This window comes from Oryctolagus cuniculus, chromosome 7, assembly GCF_964237555.1.
Source record: "Oryctolagus cuniculus chromosome 7, mOryCun1.1, whole genome shotgun sequence".
NCBI lineage: Eukaryota > Metazoa > Chordata > Mammalia > Lagomorpha > Leporidae > Oryctolagus > Oryctolagus cuniculus.
The window spans coordinates 116315192-116336434 of NC_091438.1; the positions used below are offsets into that span (position 1 = coordinate 116315192).

At 41.8% G+C, this 21243-nt stretch overlaps 1 protein-coding gene across 2 annotated transcripts in view; it reads left to right on the top strand.

The window, feature by feature from the left end:
• The window catches only part of FYB2 (FYN binding protein 2), a 159075-nt gene that overhangs the window by 29836 nt on the left and 107996 nt on the right, over positions 1 to 21243 (top strand). For both annotated transcript variants that reach the window (XM_051856422.2, XM_008265195.4), the window contains exons 2-4: positions 4098 to 4824; positions 8558 to 8719; positions 10750 to 10783. In XM_051856422.2, the coding sequence (XP_051712382.2) occupies positions 4098 to 4824; positions 8558 to 8719; positions 10750 to 10783 (923 nt within the window). The remainder of the gene's footprint in view (positions 1 to 4097; positions 4825 to 8557; positions 8720 to 10749; positions 10784 to 21243) is intronic.

The following is a 21243-nucleotide window of genomic DNA, read 5'->3' on the forward strand; positions in this document are numbered from 1 at the left end:
CTTTCAAATAAATAAGTAAATCTTAAAAACAAACAAACAACAAAGGTATAGGGCAGGCATTTGGCCCAACAGTAAAAACATGGCGCCGTGGCTCACTAGGCTAATCCTCCGCCTTGCGGCGCCGGCACACTGGGTTCTAGTCCCGGTCGGGGCGCCGGATTCTGTCCCTGTTGCCCCTCTTCCAGGCCAGCTCTCTGCTGTGGCCCGGGAAGGCAGTGGAGGATGGCCCAAGTGCTTGGGCCCTGCACCCCATGGGAGACCAGGAGAAGCACCTGGCTCCTGCCATCGGATCAGCGCGGTGCACCGGCCGCGGCGGCCATTGGAGGGTGAACCAACGGCAAAGGAAGACCTTTCTCTCTGTCTCTCTCTCTCACTGTCCACTCTGCCTGTCAAAAAAAAAAAAAAAAAAAAAAGACACCGGAATCCCACATCAGATTACTAGGGTTTCATCCCCGGCTCTGACTCCTCATGCTTCCTTTTAATGTTTGATCTGGGAGGTAGAGGTGATGGCTCAAGTAGTTAGGTTCCTAGTACCCACGTGGAAGACTGGATTGAGTTCTCAGCTCCCAGCTTTAGTCGCAGCCCAACCCCAGCAGTCATAGTCATTTAGGGAATGAACCAGCAGATACGAATACTCTCTGTGTGTGTCTCTGTGTCTGTATGTCTCTCTGTCTCTCCAACTTTCAAATAAATAATTTAAAAATCATTTTTAAAAAGACATGAAAGAACAAAACGGGTTTGGAAAAATATATGCAATTCAGTGAGGTTATGAGGAAGAAAGCACATTGTGGAGGGGGCCAATGTAATGTCAGAATAACTAGAGTTGGGATAAAGGAGGGTCTTGTAAACCAAGCAGAACAGTTTGAGCTTATTTGACAGGTTTGAGGAAGCCAACTAGAAGGATTTTAAACACGTAAGGAACTTACAAATCAGATATGTGCTGTTAAACAGATTTGTCTAGTAACTGAGTAAATGGCAATTTACAGGGGCTCAGAGAGGAAGCAGAGACAGAGCCATTGCAAACAATAACTAAGGCAGACCGGAAGGCAGTGGCAGTGGCATGAAGAAGGGGTAGGCTCTTGGGCTGCTGAAGCTTGAAGATCAGCAGATCTGAGGACAGCCAGCTGTGGCACCAAAGAGTGGAGCGTGGTTTTATCCTGAAGGCCCCCTTGGCTACCTCCCAACACATCTTCATGCCACTTGCCTCATATCCTACACCCTGAACTCCCACCTATGCTGGTGAGTGCTAATTTAAAAATGCATCCTATTTATTTCCTATCAACAGCAAGAAAAATCAAAATCTACGTGCTAGTGTTGGAGACCATCCAGGCTGACCTCTAATTTGGTCCATGAATGAGCCCAGAGGAAGGAATGACATATCTGCTATACCTCTGGAAATCAGTCACAGGCACCCAGTCACCATTGCATATTTAAATATTCATATAGCAGTTGTCTCTAGTGTGTCCTTGTATATTTGCTTGTCTTCTGTCTCCTTTAACATGAGAATGTGATGTGTAAGAGCAGAGCTTGACACCAGGTAGTGGACTCTTAGCATGTGTTGAAAGAGAAATCATCCAGGTAGAATCAGATTCACTCCTTTCTGATCTAGTGGTCTTCACACAAATTCTTGATTTTGCAGGTTATAAAATCCATAATTCTATTTTTCATATAGCATGTTTTTAATTAATCTTACAGAAACTAAAATCTGCAGAGCAATAATGTTGGAGTTCATGTGGCTTCATATAATAATAGCCAGAAACAGTTATCATTATACTCCTTTAAATATATCAACCACTGACCGATTCACATCCATTAGGACGGCTACTATAAAAGAATAAGTATGGTGAGGATGTGGAGAAATTGGGAACCATGTGCAGTGAGTAGTGAGAGTGTAAAATGATAGTTTCTATGGACAATGGTATGGAATTTCCTCAAAACACTGAAAATAGAATTGCCACATGATCCAGCAATCCTGCATCTGAGAACAAACTCAAAAGAATTGAAATAGCAGCATCATTCACAACAGTTAAAATGTAGAAGCAACCCAAGAGTCTATCAACAGAGGAATGGATAAGCAGAATGTGTTATATACATGCAATGACTATTATTCAGCTTTAAAGAAGAAGGCAATTCTAACACATGCTATAACAGCATAAACTTTAAGGCCCTTCTGAGTGAAACAAGCCAGTCACAAGACAAACACTGTATAATTCTACTTATATGGGACCATGGGGTAGTCAAATTCATAGAGACACAGTTACAGAGTTTGAACTTTGCAAGATGAAAAGAATTCTAGAGATTAATTACACAACAATGTGAATCTATGCAACACTAATAAAATGATTAAGATGACATATTTTGTTATGTGTATTTTACCATATTTACAATTAACATTTACCACTGAAGTGTACACATCTGATATTTCATGTGATCCTTGCAATAACCCTGAACTTCTGTTAGACATATAAGTTCTATTTTATAGTGAGGAAATATGGTTCAGAAGTGAAGATCACCCAAGGCAGCTAAATTGATAGTGGCTAAACTGGATTTCACACTCATATTTCCATGTCCAGTGCTGGCTTCTGCCACATCAGAAGAAAGCAAGTTTAGCTGGATTAACATGTCTGCTGTTGAAGTATAAGCAATTTGTGGAGTGAGCTGCAAATGTGTACTTGGGATGTGTGTATGTGTGTGTGTGTGTGTGTGTGTGAGTGTGTGTGTGTGTGTGAGAGAGAGAGAGAGAGAGAGAATGAGAGTGAGAATGAAAGAAAGGCCCCTGACACCTGCTTCGTGCTTCCTGTTCAACTTCCTTCCCTCTCTAAATCTTTGGCGCGCAGGTGTGAGTCAACTGTAAACAGTGAGAAAGGTCACCCAACATTCTCTCTGCTGACAAAGTCAGAAGTCAATGCCATGGAGATGGTCTGTGTACATGAAAGTAAAAATCTATCATGATTAGGAGAGGATAGAGGTTCTTTTTGAAATGGGTCCACTAGATACTCCCTCCCAGCTCCTGGGAAGGCAGAAGGTGACAAAATGCTTTTACACAAATAAGTGAGATCTAGTGAGGGAAAGGAGAGAAGAGTAGGAAGAGCATTGAGCAGGAGTGAAGCTCAAACCCACCTGCTTGGACCACCAACCAAGCCACGTCTAGTGCTGGGCACACCCCTTCCTCTGCCTGAAAGGTTGACCTGCCATTCCTACCTTCACAGAACTTCCTCAGTCTAGAACGAGAGCATAACTTCCCTTAGGAAACTAAAAATATGGGAGTATCATTGAGGTCCTTGTAGCTTACGTTCGTAACGAGTCTGCTGTGTGTCACATCCTGTGATGGACACATTATGTGCAGTAGCCCTCATCCTACCACTTGACAACTTATTTTTACAATGTAGCTGCACTTAGAGGCAAGATGAAATTTCCCAAAGTGTTTCCTTAGATGATAGGGCAGTCACAATTTGAACATGGGTCTATCTAGTCTGTTCTTTTTTCCACTTCATTGTGTTAAGTTCAATTGTCAAGATAGACAGAGCTGGGAAGCACCAAGGAGGCAGACAGACATTAGCTCTTCCTGTCACCCTTAGTGGTAGTCTTGTTGGAGAGGGTCTTGAAGTGCAAGAAAGCAGTTAACAAGTAGATGGGGGGTGCATTCTGTGGGGCAAGAACACGCAACTAAAATCAGAGTGATGGAGGTCTCCAGGGAAATTATAAATACCTCTGTTTGGTCAAAACGCAGCTATGTTGGGCTGTGTTGGAAATCTTAATTCTACCATTGTCTAACCTAGTTGTGTCACCTTACGAAAAAGTTTACTGTATGAAGCAGAGAAGCCATAAAAGGTTTGTTTTTGGTCAATGGATTTCTTAGCAATTGTTAATACTATGTAAGTGTTCTGCATATACTATGAGAAAGTTCAACATACTTGCAGTGTTTTAAATAGGAGGAAATTGCTTTCCTTCCATCTCACATAGACAATAGCATTACTGTCTAAGGCTGCCCAATGGGTAAACACTTGCATTGCACTGACAGAGCCCCTTAACATGTACTGTGAAGTCAGCTTTTTTCCCTGGGGTAATAAAATACTTGTTTATCTTTCATGCTTTAGGAAAGGGTAAGAAACTTCAAAGAACTTCAGGCCAAATTCCAGAAGCTTGATGCCATATCTCTTCTAGGACCTACTAAATTCCCAGCAGGTGTTTCTCAGAAGAATGAAAAAAGTGCACAGTCAACCCATATCTTGACCAATGGGAAACCTTTCTCATCCAACCACAAGCAGCCCTCACCATCTTGTTCTGGTGGGGAGTCCTGGACTCTTAAACCCCAGCAAATGAAGTTACCCCAGAGGGGTGAAGTTCCGAAGGGTTGGAATCCCCCAGGACCTCTGGGAAAGTCTGCAGTGTGTTCAGCAGAAAATTCTCGGAAGGTTCCTCTGCTCGTAGATGTGGACCAATTCAGTTCTGGGGTGACTGATGAGAAGGAAGCAATGGGGGCCAATAGCTTCAGAGACAAGCTTTGGAACTGGGAAAAGGTTTCATCTCAGAAAAGTGAGATGTCATCATCTTTTCTTCTTGTCAGTTGTGGAAATAAGGCCTTCCATCTGGAAGGGCAAAAAGATACGGAACTTAGTCTAGAGGAACCCAGGAGAAAGGTGGAAACAGATGGATCCAAGACCCTTCCCTCCCGGAGGCATTTGAGAGCCCAAAGAAAATCACTTACTGCCTCTGAAGATGCCTCTTTTCTACTTCAACCTGGGAGGAAGAGCCAGGAAGAGCCCTGGGTTGAAAGTCCCTGCCAGCCTGTCTTTGAGTGTGAGCTTGCTGGCCAGGCCCCAGGTAAGAAATGTGACTCCCAGGAGACTGGAGGAGAGGTTGTTGCGCTTTTCTGATTTAAAACCTGCTGACTAGGGCCAGCATTGCGGTGTAGTGGGTAATGTGTATGATGCCGTCATCCCACACAGGAAGTGGTTCCAGACTCCGCTGTTCTACTTCTGGTCCAGCTCTCTGCTAATGTGCCTGGGAAGGCAGTAGAGGATGGCTCAAGTGCTTGGGCCCCTGCACTTGTGTGGGAGACTCAGTAGAAGCTTCTGGCTCCAGGCTTCAGACCAGCCAATCTTTGGTCATTGCAGCCATTTGGGAAGTGAGCCAGCAGAGGGAAGATCTCTCTCTCTCTCTCTCTCTCTCTCTCTCTCTCTGTGTGTGTGTGTGTGTGTTCTCTCTGTGTAACTCTTTCAAATAAGTGAATAAATCTTTAAAAACAAACTATTGACTTGGGTGGTCATATAGGTGACCCTGATGATATTTTCTCCAAAATCCACCATGGGAATTCTAGGCCTATCTGCTCTCAGGCTTGGAAAAAATGCTTAGTTTTCTGGAACTACATCGTAAGACATTTTGAGTAAACTTTGATTTGATTCCTATCTGTGCTTCCTACAAATTGCATATACTTGGGCTATCTACATGACTTCTTAGAGCTTCATCTGCTCTCCTATAAATCCGATCCATTGCCAATCATCCCTGTCTTGATGAACAGCAAAATTATTCTCCTAATTTTTCATGCCCAAACCAAGAAATCATGCTCTATTCTTCCCTTTAACTCAGTCTTTGCATGGAATCCCTCAGCAAGATCTTGGTTCTAACATCAATCCCTTAATATCTGCCCATCTCTGCCTCTGTCATTTTCTATGTCATCATCATCATCTAACCTGGACCACTTCAATAGATCAATTGCTCTCTCTGCTTTTACACTCTTGCTCAATTACACTCTATTCTCCTAGCAGACAGAGTGATCCTCTAATGCATTAAGTCAGGTCCCATCACTGTCCTTCTCAAAGTCAACTCCAACAGTCTTACAAGGCTCATGAAGTTTGATCCAATGCCTAGTTCTCTTGCCCTCCCCTTATCACAAGATGACCTTGCTGTTCCTTAGATATACCAAGTTGTTTTCACTCTGAGTCTTGCCATTTTTTGATCCTCAGTGAAACACTTTTCTGCCAGGTCTTTGCAGCTTACTCCATTCATCAATGTCTCTGCTGAGGTGTCACCTGATGCGTCAATCTTGCTGACCACTCTCTTTATAAAATATCTACCTCTCTCACATTGCTTTCTATCTTTTTTAAAAAAGATTTATTTATTTTACTTGAAAGTCAGAGTTACACACAGAGAGAAGGAGAGGCAGAGGCAGAGAGAGAGGTCTTCCATCCACTGGTTCACTCCCCAAGTGGCCACAATGGCTGGAGCTTTGCCAATCCGAGGTCAGGAGCTTCTTCCAGGTCTTCCACATGGGTTCAAAGACCTAAGGACTTGGGCCACCTTCTACTGCTTCCCCAGGCCATAGCAGAGAGCTGGATCAGAAGTGGAGCAGCTGGGTCTCAGATCAGTACCCATATGGGATGCCTGCACTGCAGGCAGTGGCTTTACCTGCTATGCTACAGCACCGGCCCCCTCTATCTTCTTAACATTGCTTTGACTTTCTTCATATCATATGTCCCTACTCTGTATATTGTTACGTATTTTTTAGTTGCCTAAATAAGATGTGATTTATAAGAGGATAAAATCTATTTTCTTTACCACCATATCCTCTGAACCTAAAAAACAAGCCTAGGTTGAGTGAGTCCTCAAGATATTTGTTGATTGAATAGATGAATGGATCTGCTGTATATAAAACTCATCTATAGTTTCTCTTTGAACATGGAAAAGAATCTAAACTACATATGATGGTCTTCATAGCCCTGTATTTTGCTGTCTCTTAATTTCCTATCTCTATTTCTTTAGCTCATCTGCTCATAGTCCAGCCCACTTGATTTCTTTATATTCAGATTTTGAAATGCCTCAGGACATTTACACTTGTTATTCCCTTCCTGGAAAATTATTTTCTTTGGACTTTGTATAGCTACATTAGGTCTAAGGTCAAATGACACTTTCTAAGATCAGCCTTCTCTAAACTGTCTAAAGAGTACTGCCTTACCATTGACAGTTCACACTATTTCACAGAACTAACAAATCTAATTACCTCATATATTTGTTTTCTTGTTTATCATCTATCTCCTCCTATTAGAAAGAAAATTTTGAAAGGCAATAGGATATCTGGTCTTGTTTTCAACTCTGTCCCCATTTCCTAGATCAGGTTATAGATGAAGGGTTGGGAAGGAAGGAAGATGACTGGGAAGAAAGATGGACAGGAAAAAGCAAAGGAAGATGGATTGCCTACCAGATGGACTGTTGAGAGACTAAAATGAGATAACTCACATAAATCACTTCACACAATAACTTGTAAACTGGGAGCCCAGTTAATAGTGAGGATTCATTTTCACTATGCTACTCAATAATTTGATAAAGACTGAAGCTTATGACTTGTGACTTCTAGTTAAAGCCTAAAGGAGAAAGAGGAATTTTGACCCCACATTTCTGGGGATGCAGCTCCCAGCTGATGGGGTAAGAAAGAAGTTCCTCCCTTCCTTAACTCCAGTTTAGAAAGGAAAGCACACAGAAGGCTCAGAGAGCACTAGCAAAACACTAGTCCACTTTTCTAGTTGTAGCATGGATGACTCGGGTAGACAACTACTGTATTACATAAATTAAAAAATCAAGACATTTGGGTAATGTCTAATTTTATGCTATTTTCAGAGTGAGAAATATTTTCATATATAATACTAGAATTTCTATTGAAGTCAAATGTGCAAGCACAGAAGAAGAAAATTTATACAATTGAGACTGTCCTAGAAAAGCTCAGGCACAAAGTTCACAGGTGCCCAGGTACCATTCAGTCAGCCTTGAGTTAGCTATGTGCCCTTGAACCAGTTTTGTTCCCTGGAATCAAACATCAATTGTCACTCCTCTAGGTAGTCCCCATGTTATTTGCAAATCATAAAAGCTTGAAGAATTTTTCAGCAAATAGTCATAGTCCACCTGTTCTGAAGTAGTCCCTGTTCTTGGGGCTAGGAGATCAGTTCAACATAATCCCTGGTCATAGGAGCCCACATTCAGTGGGAAGACAGATCAGCCTCTCCAATTTCCCATTATACTGTGCAATAGGGAAACCAAGAAGAGAATGATTAATTCTGGCCTTGATTTCTGGGAGAAATCAAGTTTCCTAGGGGAGGTATCATTGGAACAGAGCCTTGAAAGAATTAGCTAAGAGAGAGAACAGCATTCCATAGCGAAGGATGGCATGAGCCAAGTCTGGAAGACATGAAAGCTTTTTCAGGCTTTTAGAATTGAACGTGGAGAACTGAGAAGTAAGTGCTGTGAGTGAAAGATGCTGGAGTTAAGGTCAGGGAAGTAGGGTGTTAGATATTTCAGTGCAATGAGAGAAGAATCAGGAAATAGAGTTAGGGGCCAGAAGATACTGAAATAGTAGACAGTGGAATATGCAGGTGTCAAGCTAAGAAAGTCCCAGGCAGCAGGAAGGGGCACATGAGCAGCTCTGTGTTTGGATCAGGGCTCTGTGACTACTGGATGGAGAACAGTGTTAAGAGGAATGAGATTGAAGTAAGAAAACCAGTTTCTCCCAATGAGCTAAGAAATGGAGGCAGTAATCACTTACATTTTATTTTCTGTCTATGTTCAGAAAAACAGCCAAACACCAGGCATCGCCATCTTCCCAAAACTAAGCCACTGCCTTCTGTGGAGTCCCTGGGTCCTCCTCCCCCGAAGCCTCCCAAGCCCCCTGCGGTGAACCTCCAGGTTTTCCGGAGACAGGCAGCTGCTGTTTCTGAGATCCGAAGTGAAGGTAAGGGAAATGCACAGGGCTTGTGTGCCTGTGTCCCTCATGTCACCTTACTCCCTGCCTGGACTCCCAGGTGACTCTCCCAGGGCACTGGACATCCATCACAGCTTGTCTCACATGGAGGCCGTGGCAGCTTGCCCATGAAATTACAAATCTGTAGGGATTGGCCCCTTATCGCTCCTGGGCCAGTCAGCTTCCCCTGAGAGCACTGCACTTGATCACTGGGAACCTGTCCAAGAGGAAGAAAATGAAAAGTCAGTGAACAGGGAGCCAGTGAACCTTTGTGTTTCCTGCAAAACCTGTGCTGTCAACACAATTGGGGCAGGAGAAGGGAGTGTGGGCTGGAAAGAGAAAAAAGTCAGTATCATCTTGACTGAAGACCCTGTGGGGCTGCTCTCATACCCCCCCTCCCCCGGGATCTGCCTTCAGTAATTAACTGAAGTCCCCTATGCCTTCTGGTCCTTTGTAAGAACTGAAACATTCTTGGAAGCCATTTTGCTGTTGTATTTTGTGTCTTCCTGTGCTGGTTAGAGGGACGCCTTCCTGTTCATCACCAGTCCTGCTGCAGTCTGATCTTGTTGACATCTAAATGCTTTTGCTTATGTTCATGCTAATGAAACATGAGGTGAACATTCACTTTGGGGCACTGCGTTGCACTGTGCTAACGTTTGTGCGACTGTGGCTATCAGCACCCACAGATGGTAAACCAAGAGAGTTAACGCAGTCTGTGATTGTTCATTCAACTGCTTTGGGCAGCCTCATGTTTGAATTTTGCCAACTCACTGGTTCTTAAACCTCAGCATGCCCCAGACCCACCTAGAAGAGTTGTTTAAATACAGACTGTTAAGCCCCACTCCCAGAGTTTCTGATTCAATTGCTCTGGGCTGGAGCCCAAGAATTTGCCTTTTCACTAGCTGCAGGGAATGCTAACACTGCTGGCACTCTGGGGACCACAGCTACAAGTTATCTTAAGTCCTATCCTGAAAGCAAACTCTAGAGAGGTAAAGTTCTTTTTTTTAAGGATTTATTTATTTTACTTGAAAGTCAGAGTTACACAGAGAGAGGAGAGGCAGAGGGAGAGAGAGAGAGAGAGAGGTCTTCCATTCGATGGTTCACTCCTCAATTGGCTGCAACGGCTGGAGCTGTGCTGATCCGAAGCCAGGAGCCAGGAGCTTCCTCCAGGTCTCCCACATGGGTGCAGGGGTCCAAGGACTTGGGCCATCTTCTACTGCTTTTTCAGGCCATAGCAGAGAGGAGGAAGTGGAGCAGCTGGGTCTCGAACCAGCACCCATATGGGCATTAACCTGCTGTGCCACAGTGCTGACCCCAGAGGTAGAGCTCTTTTAAGTATAGTTTGGTAATGTAGCCACCTCCATATCAGAGAAGACTGTCTCATTTTTATAAGCATTAAATAATTCAAGCTTCAAACTACCTCTCTGAAAGGGAAGTTGGTTATCAAAGAGTACAGGACAAAGTCTTCTGTAATCAAATAGGCTTTGCAGATTTCCCACCTCACCAGTTATTTAAGTTTGGGCATGCTGTTCACTGAACCTCATTTTCCTGGTCAATAAACTTGGGATAATGAAGACACTGATCGCATAGCATAACTGAGATGATGATGAGATGATGCCTGGAAAAAAAAAAAAAAACAAAGGCTTACACAGTTGTGGCACACCAGTAAGTACTTGGTAAATATTCAAGGTTATTTCAAACACACACTGAGCAGCTATACTTTGAGATAGGCCCTGTGATGGAAACAAGGGATTAACAGATAAACCCAACCAAGGTTCCAGTCCTCAAGGTGGTCAAAGTCTAATGCAAGAGATTGTACCCATAAATATAAAGCATGGGTAAGTGATGCAGCACAGAAACTGGCAGTCCCCTGGGTCCCAGTGTGGGGTGGGGGATTCTTGGAGAACAGGGGAGCTGCCATTCCACACTTGTCTTGGGGTCTCAGTCATCCCATGCACATCATTCACTTTGACCAATCTGCTGTCAATGTCCTTTTTTGACTCTGCCTCTTGTTCTTGCAGTGGCTGTCAAAGAGGACTCCCTGCCTCTAGAGAGGTAAGTTCATACACGTTCCTTAGTTGTGCAGGAAACTGGCCAGTCAGCCAGCCTACTTAACCTGCACAAGAGCAGGTAGTCCACACAAGCCAGGTGTCTGTATCTCAGAAGGCGTTCAGGAAGAGCTCATTAGTGAGCAACAAATTGCAACTTTTGTTTAAATGAAAGACAAATATATTGTATTTAACTACTGTTCTGATATTAATATATAAAGATGGTCCTCTAAGGTATGCTTTTATTATTATTATATAGTTAATTTTGGTAAATTGAAACATCAGCTTCCTTAGTCATAAATCGAATTAAAGGCAAATGAAGGCAGCTGTGATGTCAGGAATTAGTAATTGAATAAAGGGTGTTCTATTTTTTATGCATTGGTTCTTAGAATTTTCCATGGAAGGATCACTTCATTAATTCACTCAATCAGATAATGTATTTACTGAAACAGCGATGCGGTGGCCAGGTGGTTAAGGCAATGGACTGCTGATGTATTTACTGAGCCCTTTGGTGTGATGTGTGTTGAGCTGCTTACTTTATACAGATTTCCTCATTTGGTGGCCTCACGAAGACGGTAAAGTTGATGCTGCTGGCCTTGTTTCATAGCTCAAGACACTTGGGCTCACAAAGTTTGCCACTCACTGAGCCATGATCCTATCCGGGACATCCTGAACTGTGTTTACTGTACACATGGCCTGTCTCCCAAAGATGTTCTTGTTCTTGAGAAGCTCAGTTTTACAAAGAGAGCCAAACTTAAAAACAAATAATTGTGTTACTTATTGACTCATCAAATGTTTATTGTAGTAAAGTGTGTTAAGTTTTTATAATAAAGGAAGTTTCAGAACTCCGAGGTTACATACATGAGGAAGTAGTCACTTCTCCTTGGAATGATCAGGAAAGTCTTTAATAGTGCATAACTTTTCTGCGGCTACATTAATGCTACCTAAGGAACAAGAGCAACAGTTCAAGAGCTCCCACCATGAGTCTGAGGGGTGCAGCTGTTCTGGGCTGGGGTCACCTGGAGTTCCTGCATGTTTGTAGTCAACTATGAACTCTCTAAGCGGCTTTCCTGATGCAGGCTGGGGTTGCTCACACATCCAGGGTTCAGCTTGCAGTTGGCTGATCTAGGATTGACTTAGATCACCTAGAATACTACCATCCATCTCTCACCCTCCAGCAAGCTAACCCAGGAATATTTTTCCAGCAGTTACAGATGGCAAGAGAGCCAAGTCTGATTGTGTAAGCACTTTTCAGGCTTTTGGTGTCACATTTGCTAGCATCCTACTGGTTAAAACATGTTGCATTGCCAAACCCAACATGAGAGCGAAGGGCAGTGAACTTTCCATGGTAAAGAGCAGGGATTCAGGAAGAGGTGAAGATCATGGGCACTGACAATCAACCCGTCACTGAAGCGGAGACATTTGAAATGAGTACTGAGGACTGAGGCTTGTGGATATCATGGAAAAGGACTCTATAAGCAGAGGCAGGGAGTGTGTCTTATTTGTGGAAAGCAGAAATGGGGAAGTAGAGTTAGAGTGTAGAAACTACAGGGATGAGAACCACATCACAGAGAACCTTGCACACCAAGGAGCTGATAAGATGCTCTTGTTCAGCAAGGAACTCTGTGGTGCTAGATGCTGTTCATGTGCTCCCAGAGCTCCTAGCAGAGCTGTCTGTTTGAAAGAACTAAATGACAGCACTGGGTAGGTCACTGGGACATATTCCGTGTGCATACGCATGAAAGACAAGAACATATAGATGGCTCAGGCAAAGGTTTGCACTATTTACTCAAAGAGTGTAGACTCCAGTGTGACAGTCGGAGGGGACAATGTGTCTCTGCTGAGCTCTGGCTCAGTCTTGGTTCTCTCCTGCTGTCCGATTTTGAACATCTTAGTCTGAGAATGAGTGTTCTGTGATTCTAGTTTTAACTAGATAGGCACTGTTCCTACAATTTGACTCTACACTAAGGTGACTTCTCTGGCATTTTAACCAATAATAAATAGCCATTTCTTTCAACAAGAGGGACAAACTTGTTGGGATGGGCCTATCAGAAGATAATTGTCTGTCTTCAGTGTGATACCATCTCTGTAAGGAATTTATGAAGGCAACTGTGGCTACTCTGTCCTTTCACTCTGGCTTTAAAACACAAGTCCCATATGAAGTGAGGTTTCATTGAATATCAATTATTGAATATCAATTATTGAATGTTGAGTGGCAGTCAAAAGAGATGGAGACCATAATCCTTAGGGGTAATGCCACTGAAGGTGAAATAACTGAAGTTGGAGCCTATAGCATGGGTAGGAATTAGAGTGGTTTTCTTACTTGCTCCTTTGTGATGCTGTGTGGTGAGTGAGGGCAGGGCGCTATTCCCAGAAATAAGCACAGCCTTGATACATTGTTGGTTAGTGGATGGATGGATCAGATAGATGAACAGATAGATAAATGGACCAGTAGACATTCAGGATAGAGATAGCACATTATTGAAAGTATGGAGGGAGTAATAAAGATGAGCAAATAAGCTGAACGTATTCTAATGTGGGAAAATAAAAGATGAGGTTGAATCCTAAATCATGTTAAGTCCCATGGTGGAGTCTGGACTTTATCTTGTCAATGGATTCATTTGCACAAGTGAATGTCATGATACCCAATAGCCTTAAGCACAACTTCCATGGAAACTGGCACTTGCTTGGGAAGAACATATTCCATGTTAATTGTATTCCCCTTTAATGCAAATGTCAGGTTAGAAGTCAAGCCTGTGAGATCTCATTCCTGGAAAGGGACCAGGTGATTATTTGAGGCTCCTAGGCCATACAACAGAATTACTGAAGGCCTGGGTTTTGAATTCAAGCCTTACCACTTAACCTCTTGGACAGATGCCCGAACTTCTGAAAATTTCAGTATCTACTTTTACATAAGAAGTATTGTATTTACTGCTATTCCCTAATTCATAACGTTGTGATGAGGATTAAATAAAGTCATGATTGTAAAGTATTTAGTGCAGGGCCTGGCATCTAGAAAGTGCTCAGTAGAGCTTCCTTAGGGACTGTGCATCCTTCCACGGAGGACAAAGATCCGTGCTCAGAATTGCAGGCTCCAAAAATACATTGATGAAATGCCTTACATGCATCTACACATAGACATATTTTTATTATTGGTTTCAAAGTCCGTCAAGTTGAACTGGGAACAAAATTGATTGCCACACTCCGAACTCCTGTCCTAGATCCGCTCCTCAGTAAACCAGAGGTTACCTTTATCCCTCTTTTCCTGTCAGTTCTTAAAACATATAAGGGATGCAGTCATCTCTTAATGAGAACCTTCATTGTTTTCAGCCATGATTGATTAAATAGGAGTCTCTGTGTTCTAGCTGTACTTCTATGGCTACATAGAGTAATCAGTTTGTAAAGAACCTGGTGCACCTTTGAGAGCCATCTTTTGTTTCAAGGCTTCTCTACTTTCTGTCAATCTGAGAGGCTGCATTGTGCAATGGAACAAGTACAGGTCTTTCAGTCTGATTAATGTAAGTTCAAGTGCCTCCTCCACACCTTGATTGAATCATGTAACAGCCCAAAGCTCTGATATAGGTTATCTGTAAAATGGAAACATTAATAATATGTACTTCATTGTGTTGTCCTGAAGTCCAAGTAAAATAAAACAAACAAAGCACAGAGTCCACAGAAGCTCACAAAATCTTGATTTCTTCAATCTTTGGCCTCTCTATCTCTTGTTATCTCGAAAATATTAATATTCCATTAGTTTTCAACAATGAATTGGCTCTTTGGAGATTATTCTTTATCATCACTCTTTCATGCATACCAAGCTGACTGTATTGGTAATGTACCTCTGAAGGTATTGGAAAATGGTGCGAGTGCTTGGGCCCCACATCCAGGTAGAAGACCTGGATAGAGTTCCTGGCTCCTGGTTTTAACTTGATCCAGCTCCAGCCACTGAGACCATTTGGGGAATGAATCAGTAGATGCAGGTTTTCTCTCTCTTTCTCCATTTCTTTCTCTCTCCTTTGCTGTGCCTTTTGAACAAATAAGTAAACAAAGATTTTTAAAAATAGTAGCAATTATTTGCTTTTTACTTGCTTGAAAGTCAAGGACACAGAGACAGAGACAGAGAACCTCCATGTGCTGGCTTACTCCCCAACTGCCCACAATAGTCAGAGGTGGGCCAGGATGAAGCTAGGAGTCCAGACTTCAATTTGGGTCTCCTACATGGGCATCAAGACTCAACTATTTGAATCATCACCACTGCCTCCAAAGTGCACAGTAGCAGGAACCTGGAATTGGGAACAGAAATGGGACTTAAACCCAGATACAACTATATGAAACACTGGTGTCCCAATCAACATCTTAACCACGGTATCAAATATCCACCCTTGTTTTTCATTTTGATGAAAGTCTTTAAAAGGGGAGGGTTGCGGGTGGGAGGGAAGTCATTGCGGGGGGAGCCAATGTAATCCATAAGCTGTACTTTGGAAATCTATATTCATTAAATAAAAGTTAAAAAAAAAAGTTAACCTAAGCCACCTTTTAAATCTTCTGGGTAGCCTCCTTCATGTAGTGGAGCATACGTTCGTATTTGTGGTTTTCATCTTCCTGTGCCACGCAGTGCCCTCCAGGCTGGGCAGATCGAGTGTCCAGGACTGAGTCAGTGCCTTACCAAAGGCGTTCGAGTGAAATAAATGATAATACTACCACTGCTATGGCCAAATAAATGCATCTGAAGTCCTGATTTGAACAGCAAGAAGTGCTGTGGAGGCAAATTTGGATTAAAGTAATAAGTGGAGGTTGGAAAAAATTTTGAGATGATCCAGAATTTTCTGAGGTGGTGACTTTTGGGTTGAGGACTGAATGATAAGGGCTCAGTTCAGTCAAAGGAATGCCTAGGAGAAGAACATTCCCAGAGAGGAAATGACTGCTATGAAGTCTCAAGACAGCCCCCCTCACATGGCCAGTGAGCCAGGAAGGAGAGGACCAGTGCCAACGCTGAGTCAGGACAAGGATGGCAGAGTCCGGTGGACCCTAGAGAGAATTTGGATTTTGTGCTAAGTGCATTGGGAAACCATTGGAGTTTTAAACCAAGGACTGATATGAGCTAGAATTGATTTTGTGACAATCACTCTAGATGCTTTGTAAATAATAAATTTTGCAAGGAAATAGAAGAAATCAGGAAGAAAACACATGAAGCCACAGTGACATCAACAACAATACAAATTGCAACCCATACTCGCAGTGTCTAGTCTAAATCCTCTACATAGATGATTCCATTTATGATTGGAAGTAATATCACCCCACTATAAAGCTGCAGAAATGTAGCCACAGAGAGGTGAAGTAACTTGACATGGACCGGGTGGTAGAAACGAGATTAAAAAAATATTAATGGATCCAGAATTTATTTTGGAAGAAGACCAGAAACTGCTGGATCAGAGGAGATGTGAGGGTAAAAGAGGAAGCTAGGAGAGCTCCTAGATTATTTGCTGTTTCCATTGTGTTGACATTAATCCATGTGAAGTGTTTGCTGCACAACCAGTACTCAGTGCAAGACACGGATAAGATTCTTCCTGAAGGTCTACACTAATTTTTTTATAACAACAGCAACAAAAGCATATCATTGCACCTGTGTGCGAGTAAGACAGAATCTCTTAGGCTAGTTTTAAAATTGCAACCGCAGGGCTCTTTTCCAAATGGTAACTTTGACAGGTACAGGTCTAGTCTGGTTGATCCACACCAAAATAAGCTCATCATGGCTATTTATTATTTTTGAAGGTACAAGTGGCCTCAGAAGTCAGAGTGTGCTAAATTGGATCACTCTGAGGGAAGAATGAAGAGAGGGAAATTTTGGAAACTGTTGTCCCATGGAGTTTTAGAACCAGAAAATTCAGGTGACTTTATTGTAGGTCCCGCCAATAACTTCTTACTATCCCTTTCTAAGTGAGCTTCAGGGGACACAACATGGTTACCGTTTGATAGGGGAATGGATTTACTAGGAATTTACTAAGAATTTCTCTTTCATGTTTTCAAATATGGTTGTCCTTAGTGCTAGACCAAACGCCCACCTTATTAAAAACAAAGCCTAATTTTGTGCATGGAAATATTCCATAAGGTGCAGTGGCAACTAATATGTGACTGTGGCCACACCCTGGGCATTGTCTAGTCTTTTTATATCTGCTAAGCTTATTATAGCCCATAACCATCTTAGGAGAGTAACATTAATGTTTCCATTTTGTAGATGAGAAACCAAGGACCAGAGACTTTTGTAACTTGTCCTAAAATACATGATAACACAGGGTTTATTACTGATGAGAACTCAGGACCACTTTAAAGACTTTTCAGATGTACTTAATGTCTCAGTCAGAATTTTTCCACCAAAAAGAATTCCTGGAGCTAGCCATCAGCCTGCAAACTCTGAGTAAAGGATCATCTATGTTTTCCACTTGGGTTTTTCCAGATCCTACCACACATGCAAGCAGTACTTACTAAATGACTAAGTAAATGAGAGACCAATGGAATGGCAGATAAAGAGAATGATGAGGAGAAGGTTGGATGGATAAAACACTAGCAACCTTTGTTAACTTTTATGTAACTACAGAAAGCATTTTAAGACTGTTACTCTTATATTTTGCATAAATTTGTACATCCAATACCATGTCCAAGCAGAAATGCTCTTCCTGTATGTGATGCTGTGGAGTGACCTTCTTCCAGATCTTTTGCATCATGCAGGATTCATGTTTCCTTTCGTTCAATAATCTGAGTTCTAATTATGCGGCAGCCATTGTTCTAGATACTGGCAGTCATAAGAAGCAGAACAAACTCTCTACCCTCATGGAGCAGTCATTTTAGTTGGGAAGAAAGACAAATACCTGAATAATGTTATACATAAAAAGGCAGTAATATTTGCTTACATGTTAGCTTCCTTGACAATAATTGTGTTTTCATAGTCTTGCTCAAGATATGTCTAGCCCAAATATTATGCCACTTTATTTTCCTATTACAATTATTAATGCTTTAATAGATGATACTTACTCAGCTTATGTAATTTCCATGTTATTCTAGACTGTGAGAATCCTAAGTCTAAAGGCCTTGTCTATTATTATTTTTGTTTTCTAGCACAGTGTGTGGCAGAGAGGAGGCAGTCAATAAAAATGTAATCATCTACCTGTCCATCTAGGAGTCTCTAGTCCTTCTGTGAGCACCAGAGGAGGGTCTAAAAAAATAAAAGTGGTAGTTAGCTGGGAGCCCCTGATGTGCTAGACATCATATCAGGCCCTCGGGACACAGCAGTGAGTGATATACAAGATCCCAGAGCAGGAGATGGAAAGGGTTTTTATAAAGTGATACAACATGTTTTCAGACTATGGCAACACTAACAAGAACATCAGGTAGCCTGTTATGGTATCTGGAAATAGGTAGGACAGAAGGCTATTGGCAAAGGTAGCTGGAAAAGGACTTAGTTAAAGGGGGCAGAGGTGAGACCTCCTGGCTGAGAGGGAGCTGGCCATGCAGAGGGCATTCCAGGTAGCAGGCACGGCACTTGCTAAATCCCCACAGTAGGAGAGAATATGGCATCCTTGCAAAACGAACCAGCTCCCATATGGGATGCTAGTGTTGCAGGCAATGGCCTAACCTGCTGTACCACAATGCTGGTACCTTAATCAGTATTTTATTTTTTTTAAGATTTATTTTATTTATTTGAAAGGTGGTTAGATTCTGTCTGTTTTTGTTATTTTCCACTTCTCCTAAGTGTGTATCTACCTCCCTGCCTAAATTATAAATGAACCAAAAGCATGAAGAGGGTCTACTATTTCTTTCTTACCAACGGCATGAATGGCTTTAGTACTTCAACATTAGAAGATTTGGGGAGTATGTTAAGAACATAGATTTTGGGGGCTAGATCACCTTTGCTTCATATGCTGAGATCTAGCTATGTGATCTTGGAAAAGTTGTCTAGTATATATGTCTCTCTAGTCTTCCATTTCCTTTTTTATGGTAAATGGTAAAATCAAACCCTATACCCTAGGTTTGTAGTGAGGTTTTAGAGAATTAGCTGTCATTCTGCAAACCGAAATCCCAATGTTGCAAACACCTGATGAGTGGCAGTGACCGTGGCTGGTTTGTGCCAGCAGGGTCTGACGGTCTGAAGGAGAAGTGCTAAGGCAGCAGACCGGCAGTCAGGATGCCGGGCTCCTGCTGCAAGCCTGCCACCAGCTCAGAGGCTGGCCTCACCCCCCTGTCTGGGGAAGACACAGAGACGGCTATTATGGCTGACACTCTGAAACCTGAAATGTAGGTATTTTAGAATTTGCTCTTGGGGCCATTCATGCTTTTGAAGCTGCCTCGAATTCATTAAGAGTCTGACTCTAAGGTTATGTTAGTAGAAGGCAAACTGCTTTTCACAAAATCATTCCCAAATTTACCACTAGTTTCATTGGTTCCTCCTTAGCCTCAAATTACAGGTTAAACATTAATATTATCTTGGAGATCATAATACCAGGCACAGAGAATAGTAGCTTCCCCATCACATTATCCCCATATCACTGTCTACTATGTAGAAAGATGGATCCATAAAACAGTTGGATTCGCCTAAAAAGTTTTAAAAAACATCACCCACAACGCACTCGTAAGCTCCTTGAGCTTCACCATCATCTGGTACTTTATTATTTTCAGTTTTCTCTTAGTTCTAAAGTGACTTGTAGGGAAGGGAAAAAGACCATTGCATTAGGAATCAAAAACTCTGGTTTCCACCACTATGCTTAGTGAAATAAGCCAGTCCCCATAAGACAAATATGTGTTTTCTCTGATACCAGGTAGTTAATACAGAATACAAAAAAATGTACAGGAACAAAATAGACATCTTGAGGTTTGACTGTTGTTTTTAGCCCATGTTTATATCCCTGTGGAACTGTGGTCTATATACTTGTTGAATAGTATGGTCAGTGATGCAGTAAGCCTATGATTGTGAATGGACTGAAATTATGTTTTTGCAAAAATTTTTTAAAAAGGAAGGAGGAAGATTGGAGGGCATGAAAGTATGGTTGTCTTCTTGGAACTGTATCTATGGAATGCATGAAGTCTGTTCTCTTTATATTGATAAAAAATTTAGAATCTGGCTCCAGACCCTCCCCTGCTAGTTAAGAACTGTACTATCATAGACTCAGTTCCGTCATCTGTGCAGGACCACTCAGTGCCACTAAGAGGATTAAATGGTAGGACACATAGACACATATAAAATGAACATGAGTATAGTCTGTTCAAAGTAAGTCCATGTGACTTAACTGATGAGAAATATCAGCCCTTCTACTTTTGTATCCCTGACAGACATAATCTTCTTATGGCTTTCTATTATAGTTTGGTCAGCCCTCTGGAGGTCCCATTTGCTGCACACCCTCATGACCACCTTCCTAGATGGCTTCCCTTCTAGCATGGGCTACTCATATTCTGTCTGACCTCCCCTGGAGGAGGTGATATATAGCATGGTGGTTAATATCCAGAGTCTGAAGAAAAATACTGGACTTCTGCTCTCTCTTATGCCACTTGCTATTCTCTGAGTTTGGATTATGTCTCAATTTCCTCACCTGAACACAAAAAGAATAATAATATCAATTTCATAGCAATCAAATGAATTGAGATATGTTACAACTGTGCCCAACACAGAAAATGGTCAGTAATTATTAGCAACTACTCTTGCTTACATGTTTTCCTTATGAATCAGATCAAAAGTTTGCTGACATTGCACTACTCATGCAATAGGCCAGAGGAGATGGTGTATTTTCTAAGGTTATCCAGCACTTTGGTAATATGTACATGGTTATCACAGTTTTGTGGTCTTTTGTGGAAAGAATTGGCTTACGAATACATGAATGAAAGAAATATCTGGTACCCAGAGCAAACTGGTGTTGGGAATGTTGTGTATTTTGTAGCAGAAGTCATAATAGAATCAGTAATGTTAGAATACAAATGTATAGATAAGTGTGTATACATGACTACACATAAAATATATGAAGCTAAATTCATATATATATATACATATTTAAGCATATGTACATGTGTATATTAAAATGATGAAAGTAGAAAAACTGAAGTTAGACACAGTGGTGGAAGTTGAAGTATAAGTGTTAGAAGGAGTAGTAAAAGTGGAAATGGGAGTAGTTATGGAAATTGTAGTGGGAGTGGAAATAGTGACCACTTAATACTACACACAGCATAATTTGTATCATCTCATCCTCCTAAAAGAGTCTGAAAGGATAAAAAGGCTTGGTTCAAACTGCCTGTTCAAAAGAAAGAATTGAGATTCAAACTCTCATCTGCTTTCATAAGCTTAAGTCCCCCATAACCATTCTTCTTACTATCCTTTGATTGTTCATCTTTAATCACCAAATAACATGTAGAAGATAAAAGTTCTAGTAGATTACATGAGAAAAAATCCTTAAGATTTATTATGAATTTAAGGAGTTACCAATGCCA